The sequence below is a fragment of the Rana temporaria genome, chromosome 3 (assembly GCF_905171775.1).
Source record: "Rana temporaria chromosome 3, aRanTem1.1, whole genome shotgun sequence".
NCBI lineage: Eukaryota > Metazoa > Chordata > Amphibia > Anura > Ranidae > Rana > Rana temporaria.
The window spans coordinates 179078604-179088393 of NC_053491.1; the positions used below are offsets into that span (position 1 = coordinate 179078604).

The following is a 9790-nucleotide window of genomic DNA, read 5'->3' on the forward strand; positions in this document are numbered from 1 at the left end:
GGGCACTGAAAAGCATTGGGGCTGCACTGATAATCATTGCACTGTTTATTAGTGCAGATGTCCCCACTGAGGAAAGCAGCTTATTGACTCTCCTCTCATCACGTGCTGTCAGTGTAAGCAGTAGGAGTGCTGAAATTAATCTCTGCATCGTGATTCTGATGTCCCCCATGCGGCATCGACGCATGCGTCTGGGCAAATTTTTCCGGGTGACTTGCCCCTCCCGGGAGAGCGATTCGAGCGTATAGCCGCTAATCCCTTGGTGCCTTGGCTTTAGGCGGTTATACAGGGATGATGCCTGCAGCTGCAGGCAGGTACCGTTTTTTAGAGCGGGTGGTCAGCTTTCCAGGGATAACAACCAATGTGGCTAAAAGCCGCTCTGTTATTATACCGGAGGAGCGGGAGGGGACATACCCCCCTCCCGTCGCTCTTACCGGACCTCCCGTCCCACCGAGAGACCCGAGCCACCACTTCCGGTGGCTAGAAACAGACTGGCATGAAGCCGGAGACGGCTTAGTTCCAGTCTGTATGTAAACATGGAAGCGATGTCACAACGTCACATCCGGGTTAACTCGGCTGCCAATGGTGTCGGTTTAAAAAAAAAATATACAGTATTCAGAATTGCCGTTTTTGGCGATCTGAATACTTTGAAGTGCAAAGGGGGGATCTGGGGTCTTTTAGACCTCTGATCCCTCCATTAAGGCCCCATTCACACCTAGGCGTTTTTACGCCTGAAACGCACTGCTCACGAACGCGGGAGGGCAGATTTAACATTGTTTCCTATGGTGCCTGTTCACACCTGAACGCCTGAACGCCTGTCGCGCGAAGCTCAAACTAGTCCCGGACCTTTTTTTGTCGCGCGAAGCGCGCGACATAGGCGTTTCCGCGCGTTTTTTTTTACCATAGAAAGTAATGGGAAACGCGCGAATTGAGCGTATCGCGCGACAGCAAGCGTTTTTATGCGCGTTTTTACGCGCGTTTTGACGCCCATACAGCTCCAAAACAAAACAGGAAATGACATATTTTTTTACAGGAACTTGTGAAATAACCATTTTACTTTACTTACAATAAAGAAAAGTCACATTTTTATCAATGGAGGCCGAATTTGATAGAACCCTTTCGATGCTGGAGCCTGAAAATTTCATCAGGATGGTGAAGGAGCACCCCTGTCTTTATGACAGCAGGGCACCGGGCTACAAAATGAGGACCACCCGTTGGGACGCTTGGTGTTCTATTGGGAGCCAAATCTATGAGAACTGGGCACGGATAAATAAGTCCCATGATAGCAAAGGTAAACTCTATCAAAAAACATAACAGAAATACAAAATGCCACTAATGAAATAATGGAATGATTGTTTGTCGTTACAGTAGGCATTTATTACCGTACCAATATGCTGTTAAGTTTAAAAATGTGTCTTTACAAATATGACTATTGTGCGGTCATGCGACATGGCTTATAAACATAAATTGCGTTCTCTTCTTCCCACAAATAGAGCTTATTAATGGTGATATTTGATCCCCTCTGTGATTTTTAATAATCCAAAAATTTAGTGACATTTTCCAAAAAAAATATTATTTTACACATCTTTAATCTAAAAAAATAAAAAAATTCAATCGACCTAGCGACTACAGCGGCAGGTGGGGACGGGGGCTACACAGGACCTACACTCTGCCTGCAGTGATCAGTAAATATATGTTCACTGCATTCATTGATACTGTGACAAGGGGATGGGGGAGTGGATTGGAGATCCAAAAGGGGATTGTGCCTACGTGTACTGGTGTCAGTGTCATCACTTCCCTCTTCCTGTGTTTACACAGGAGGAGAAAGTGACACGCAGGGGGACACATATAGAGCCACTTAACCCCCGGATGTACCCTGGGGGTCCTGATCGGACCCCCAACCCACGTCTAGGCGGTCACTTACAGGCCCTTTATTAGACCACAGAATAAATACATAAACTAAGTTTACAATAGATAGAATGTCACTAATATAAAATGGCACACAATATCATAGGTCTATTGAACCCAATGATAAAACTGTATCAAAATAAAATTAGAATGAGACTTCTTAAAACATGAATCATTTTTTATTTTTTTTCCACAAAACAGCATAGTAAAGATTATCTTTCACAAAATAAGCGTGTCAAAAGCTGAAAAGTTCAATAAATTAAATGGAATTGAGCTGCCAAGGGACCTGACCTTCAGGAGAGACAAAGTATGCCGCATACTGTTCACGGACATGTGTCCCCTGTGTGTTCCCACGTACACCAGTCCAATGAGCTCTTTCCAGAGTCTCATGGACTGGCTCCTCGTAATCTAGACCATCGCGCTGCCTGACAAAATTGTGCAAGGCACACGCCGCTTCTACAGCACTAATGGCATTTTGCATATTGAGCACAATCGGTGTGTGGAGAACCCTCCACTTGTTCGCCAAAATTCCAAAAGCACACTCAACTACGCGGCGTGCTCTGCTAAGCCGGTAGTTGAATATGCGTTTGTCTTCGTTCAGATTATGTCCTGAATAAGGCCGAAGTAGGTGTGTGTTCAGAGCAAAAGCCTCATCACCCACAAAGACACTTGGTAGGGGAGGGCCGTTTGTGCCCGGGAGTGGACTATTTTGTGGAAGGTCCAGACCATCTGTTCGAAGTAATTGCCCAAAAGAGGAGTTCCCAAAAATCGCAGAGTCTGCACTACTTCCATAGGAACCAATGTCAATATAGGTAAAGCAATAATTGGCATCAGCCACAGCCATTAAGACGAATGAAAAGTATTTCTTGTAATTGAAATACTGGCTCCCACTAGCCATGGGCTTAACAATCCTGATGTGTTTCCCATCGATCGCTCCTAGACAATTCGGAAAGTTACAGCGTTCCCAGAATACTTGGGAAATTTTTTCCCAGTCCTCTGCTGCCGGTTTTTTAAACACAATGGGTTTCAGGACTTCCCAAATGGCACTGCAGGTGTCCCGAATTATATAACTGGCAGTAGATCTTCCAATACGAAACGAGTAATGCAGACTTGCAATCGATTGTCCAGTTGATAGATACCTACAAAGAAAATAATATATATTATTTTATTTTATTTTTTACAGTGAAAATTCTAAAACTCAGATGGAAGAGTATAAGGGACGCCTACGCTCGCCAGCTGAAGGCACAGCGGGAGCAGCGGCGAAGTGGGAGTGGAGCATGTTCGGTGAGAGAATACGTTCACGCAAAGGAATTGGAGTTTCTGAGACCGGTGCTGGATTTGGGGAGGTAAACCATTATTTGTACTTTGCTCGGTAAACCAAATGTTTTAAAATTATTTTTTAATACATGATTTCTTTTTTCAGTACTGAAAGCTGCTGGGACGAGGCTGCCACAGCTGTAGTAGACAGAGAGAGCGTGGCAGAGAGAGGGGACAGAGAGAGCGTGGCAGAGAGAGGGGACAGAGAGAGCGTGGCATCGGGGGATCAAGCGATGGCTACTCTGGAGCCGGAACCGCAGCACTCCGAGGCATCAACTTCTGCAACAAGACCACTTGCAGAGCAGCCCCCAGTTAACATTGCGCATATTGGACCTCCGCGTGCTCTGCGTAGGAGGGCTCCTGCTCCGAATCCAGCCCTGGATCGTATGTTGGACATTATGACCAACATGTCTGACCGGATGAGCAACAGATCGTATGGCCAAAATGTAGCAAAATGTCTGGGGGAACTAATCGACAAAGTTCCCCCAAATCTGCAAGCGGTGGTGCTGTCCTGTACGGCTAGATACATCTCGACATTTATACCCCCGACAGAAGCTGACGATTTATCCGAACCACCACCACCCTATGGCCCATATGCCAATAAACGGACCGAGCATGTCCCAACACCACCCACGACCCATTTCTCCCCACCACCCGTTACCCTTTGGACAGGACCACAGCTTTCCGACCAACCTCCTCGACCAACACCACCACCGACTTCTGCGCACCATCCTTTCACCACCACTCTATCTCATTTACCTCCTGTGCCAACACCTTCCACTCACACTTCTCTGAATCCTTTTCCTTATACACAACCTTCTTCTTACCACCCTCATTCTCCTTTTCCTCATCTCTCAACACCACCTGTCACATACAGTACTCTGCCTCCTACAACACTTTCTTCTTACCACCCACCACCTTCTACTTACCCTGCGTTAACGACTACACCTACATCACATTACCCACATCGACCGAGACAATCGACTTTCAGGAATGCCCCAACACGAACACCACCACCACCACAAGCAACACCACCTTCCAATTGGTCAGGGGAAGACAGCACCACCTCCACTTGGCCCCCTTTTGCCCACGCACTGTCGGTCGCCATGTCACCGCACGGGGAAGAGGACTCCTCCCCAAATTTACAGCAATTGTAAATAAGGATTATGTATAAAACATTTTTGTATATTTTGTGTATTTGTGCACTTTGTGTATATTTTCATAATAAAAAAAAAAAGACCCAATGTTTTGGTTGATTAAAATTTTAAAATAATTTTGTTCCTACAGAATTTTTGTTTGGTTTTTATTACACATATATATATATATATATATATATATATATAATAGAGTGTATTACATTCAAAGCGCTAAATAAAAATTACCTCAGTGTTATGATAAGTCGCTCCACAGGGGGGATACAGTTGCGGAAGTAGGTGTCCATCCTCTGCAATCTGTTGATCAACAATTCCAGCAACTCATCAAAGCTGTAAAGGAAAATGAAATTTAAAATTGGCAATGGAATGGTACTAGGGTTGCCACCTTTCCGGGATTCACCAGAACAGTTCGGGTTTGGAATCATGTGTCCGGGTTTCAGACTGCCTGACACTCTGACAGATTTTTCTGACCAGAATATGGATTTCCGGCAGGGTTAATGGCTGCAGGGGATGAAAACTTACAACCCACCAGCCACAGATATACCAGGATGAGATGTGCTATCTGCCAAGGGTTGAGTGAGCTCACCCTCCATCGCTGTCTAACAGAAGCACCCACCCCCTTTCTCTATCCTGCCTCTTGGTGAGTACACTAGGAAAAATCAGAGTTCTCACATTGGAGTCCTCTCCGTACATCAGAGATCTCGGTTTCCCCCTTAGATCATGGTTCACAGAGCATCCCTTATGTCTGAGTATCTTGAGGTCTCGCTTCAATCAGATTATGTTGGTTATCCCATACAGTGAAAGGGAAATCTGGGAGTTGAGATGCAAAAGGGTGACTGTGATGTAAAGGGGGACTCTGTGCACTGTAATGTAAAGGGGGATTCTGTGCACTGTAATGTAAAGGGGGACTCTGTGCACTGTAATGTAAAGGGGGACTCTGTGCACTGTAATGTAAAGGGGGAACTTTGTGGACTCTAATGTAAAGGGGGAACTCTGTGGACTCTAATGTAAAGGGGGAACTCTGTGCACTGCAATGGAAAGGGGACTATTTTTATTATATTCATATGATTAGAAATGTAAAATACTAACAAAATATATGTATAGTTCATAGTATTAAAAAAAATAGTTGTGCACCGCAGAAGTGTACATGTTTGACTTGAAGAAAAGGTGGCAACCCAAATGGTACAATGTAAAAAATAAATGATTCCAGATCATTTTTTACTAACCTTTTTATGGACATTCTGGTGTAGTCCAGAAATTTGTCTTCATGGTCACGGAGGTCTTGGTACATCACCCAAAATTGCCCTCTTTCTTCCCGATCAGCAATGACGGGGTGTATCCAAAATCTGCGTTGCCTCTTCCTTTTTCTCTGCCTCTCGTTTACAAGATATTGGCTAGCAGTGGCTGCTGCCATGAACAAAGCCATCTCGTCATCACTCATTTTCACAATTGAGTCAGAAGCACAAGGATGACCCGGAAGAGGAATTATCACCCAGGAAGAGGAAAAAAAAACCTTTCACATAGCAACAAATGATGACAGAGGTGATCTATTTTACTATTGGTCAAAAAAAAAAAAAAAAACGCTGGACGTCGCTCTGCTCAAACGCGCGCAAACGCGCACAAACGCGCGCAAACGCGCACCAAAACGCGCGAAAAAAACGCGCGTAAAAACGCCTGGTAACGCCAACGCCTAGGTGTGAATGCAGCCTAAGAGTACCTGTCACTGCCTATTACTGTCACAAGGGATGTGTACATTTGTTGTGACAGCAATAAAAGTGATCACATTTGTTTTTAAAAAAACACAATGTAAAATAAATAAATAAAATAAATAAGCTTGCGCAGCAAAGAAAACACATACGCAAGTCGCACCCGCATATGTAAACGGTGTTCACACATGTGAGGTATTAATGCGATCGTCAGAGCGAGAGAAATAATTCTAGCACTAGGCCTCCTCTGTAACTCTAACCTGATAACCGAAATTTTTTTTAAAGCGTCGCTTATGGAGATTTTTAGGTACAGTAGTTTGTCGCCATTCCACAAGTGTGCGCAAAAAGACACTCACCTGTCCCACAATCCAGCGAGGTGGCCACCCGAACCCTCCATTCTCTCCCCTGCCTTTTCACGGCGCTGGCAATACTACTGTGGGCATCCGGCTGCGACAGCTTGCAGCTTCACAGCCGGGTGCGCATGTCTCACTGCGCTGTCCTGCATAGCCGGGCAATCTTCTGGGACCCGTGATGTGTCCCTGAAGATTGCAGGGAGGAAGGGCGGCCCAAGCAGAAGTGATAGCTCGTCAGTAATTGTGATGCATCGTGAAATTGAATCGTTGACCAGATAATCGGAATCAAATTGTGAGACCAGTAAAGATGCGCACCTCTAGTAAGCAGAGGAATGCCGTTAACCAGCCCTTTCTATTTACACTGTGATCAGCTGTGATTGGACACGTCATAGGCTCTTTGCCGTGATCAGAGATACGGTATGTCCAAGGGACTCCCCTGGGGCTCGCATAAGCGGCTTGTTCTGAAGGACGGCGTATGATGTCCACTCTGAACAATGAAACCTCTGCCCGGCCTATAGCAGAATGAGTGGTTTAAGTTGTTAAAATTATTTGAAAAAAAAATCCATTGATAGAACAGCTGTTCTACTGAACCACGCTGAATGATTGTTAAACAAATTTTTTTTTAATTAAAATAATAAACGTTAAGCTTGCCTGATCTGCTCATTCTCTTCTCTGGGGGCACTTGTGGTGGTGTGCTCCTGAGCTGGGCTGTGTGCGTTCATAGACACACACAGCACAGCTTGGTCCCACCCCCACCTTCTCCTCATAGGATTTCAATAACAGCAACAGATGCCAATAGCTCCAGCTGCTCTCAGTAAAGCCCCTGAATGCAGGAAGAGAGGAGAGCAGGACTGCCAGTGGGCACAGTGCTAGATGGAGAGTAGTGTCGGGTAAGTGTTTAGGGGGAGGGGGGGAAGGCATAGACATTGGAAGTTTCTCTCTGCATTAAAATAAAAAGCTGTTTGCCTTTAGAACTACAGTGAAACCTCGGATTGCGAGTGACGCGGTTAACGAGCGTTTCACAATACGAGCACTGTATTTAAAAAAATCCTAACTCGGTTTGTGAGTGTTGTCTCGCAAAAGGAGCAGGATGAAAGACTCTGGCCCAGATTCAGGTAGATTCGCGCAATATTTGCGTGGGCAAAGAGCAAAAATTTTTCTCTGCGCCCACGCAAATATTGCGCTTTGCCCGCGATTCACGGAGCAATTGCTCCGTAAATTGCGCGGGCGCTATGCTAATTAGCCCTGCGTAAGGGCGCCTAATGTAAATGATCCCGCCGGGGGCGGGAATCATTTAAATTAGGCGCGCTCCCGCGCCGAGCGAACAGCGCATGCTCCGTCGGGAAACTTTCCCGACGTGCATTGCGGCAAATGACGTCGCAAGGACGTCATTTGCTTCTAAGTGAACGTGAATGGCGTCCAGCGCCATTCACGGTTCACTTACGTAAACGACGTAAAATTTGAACGTCGCGAGCGGGAAGCGCAGCTATACTTTAGCATTGGTTGCGCCTGCTATTAGCAGGAGCAGCCTTATGCTAAAGTCGCCGTACGGAAACTCCGTACCTTGCGTGCGCAGGGCCCGCGCAACTTTTGTGAATCGGTGGTAGTATGCAATTTGCATACTATACGCCGATCACAATGGGAGCGCCCCCTAGCGGCCAACGCAAGAATGCAGCCTGGGATGTGAAGGCATAAGGAGGCTTATGTCTGTCACATCCTAGGCTGCAGTCGGTGTAACGAGGTTCCTGAATCAGGAGCACTCGTTACACTGGAGCAAGTAAGCCCTTGCGCCGCGCAACCTATGGTTGCGCGGGCGCAAGTGCTTCTTGAATCTGGGCCTCTGTTCCCGAGCCTTTCCGAGGTCAGCCGAGCTCTCCGGTGCCCCCCCACCTCTGGCCACATGTGGTATTGCATGCCATTGAAGTCAATGCAAAATAAATTATTTTCGTTTCCATTGACTTCAATGGGGAAACTCGCTTTGATATGCCAGTACTTTGGATTACGAGCATTCTCCTGGAACAAATTATGCTCGCAATCCGAGGTTCCACTGTACTTTAAGCTTTCCTATAAAAAAAAAATGACGATTGTCTGTTGGATGTTATGCTGAGCCATGTGTTTTAATAGTTTGTGTCGCTGACCAGAAACAAGTGTGCAGATTCCAACTTTACTGGTTGCAAGCTTGCACATTTCCCACCATTCAAGGGAAAGAGAGAGGGACACATTATAGACCAAAAATATTGTGGTAGAAGACACGGGGTGATTCAGTAAAGCAATTGCAACACATTTCTGTTTGCATACTTGTAGTCAAAAGCTTTGTGCTAAAATGCTTATTTTTGTTAAAACCTCCTTTGTTGCTATTAACATTAAATTATGTTACCACATTGTATCATATTTGTCTTGCTTCATAACATCAATATCCCTTATAAAACCAGGTGGGCATGGATGGTGAGCTGATTCGGTGTTTCAATGGTCCACTTGACTGGACTTGCCCCCTAGGGCTGCCAGCCCGGCCTCCGCTACACACAGAGGCCCCATGCATCAGGGCTAAACACCCAGGGGCAGATCCTCAAAGAAATTACGCTGGCGTATCTCTTGATACGGCGCGTAATTTCAAATTTGGCGCGTCGTTTCTTTGTTTTGGTATCCACAAAACAAGATACGACGGCATCTGTGTTACATCCGACAGGCGTACGTCTTCGTACGCTGTCGGATCTTAGATGCAATTTTTCGGCTTCCGCTAGGTGGCGTTCCCATCGTAATCCGCGTCGAGTATGCAAATTAGCTATTTCCGACGATCCACGAACGTACGACCGGCCGTCGCATTTTTTTAAGTCGTTTCCGTTCAGCTTTTTCCGGCGTATAGTTAAAGCTGCTATATGGTGGCGTACTTAATGTTAAGTATGGCCGTCGTTCCCGCGTCTAAGTTTGAAAATTTTACGTTGTTTGCGTAAGTCGTCCGTGAATGGGGCTGGACGCCATTTACGTTCACGTTGAAAACAATGACGTCCTTGCGACGTCATTTGAAGCAATGCACCCTGGGAGTTTTTATGGACGCGCAAGCGCAGTTCGTTCGGCGTGGGGACGCGCTTCATTTAAATGAAACACACCCTTTACCCGACCAATTTGAATTCCGCCGCGAGAGATACACTACGCCGCCGTAACATACGGCGCAAATTCGTTGAGGATTCAAACCAACTCAAAGTAAGTTACAGCGGCGTAGCGTATTTGACATCTGCCCCCAGTGTGCACGGGACCTATGGCAATTTTGCTGTATGTGTTTATCAGGCATTATAGTGCTGGAGAGTTTTCGTTTTAGCCAACAGAAAGCTAGTTACTAGGATCAAGTGATGGTTGT

At 45.9% G+C, this 9790-nt stretch overlaps 1 protein-coding gene across 1 annotated transcript; it reads right to left on the minus strand.

Moving 5' to 3' along the window:
* Positions 1-2106: 2106 nt before the first annotated feature.
* On the minus strand, positions 2107-4640 carry LOC120931924 (protein ALP1-like). Its single transcript, XM_040343898.1, has 2 exons — positions 4605-4640; positions 2107-3044 (listed from the first exon to the last, which is right to left on the minus strand). The coding sequence occupies exon 2, from the start codon at positions 2801-2803 to the stop codon at positions 2165-2167; it is 639 nt and encodes a 212-aa protein (XP_040199832.1). The 5' UTR covers positions 2804-3044; positions 4605-4640; the 3' UTR covers positions 2107-2164.
* Between the last annotated feature and the right edge of the window lie 5150 nt (positions 4641-9790).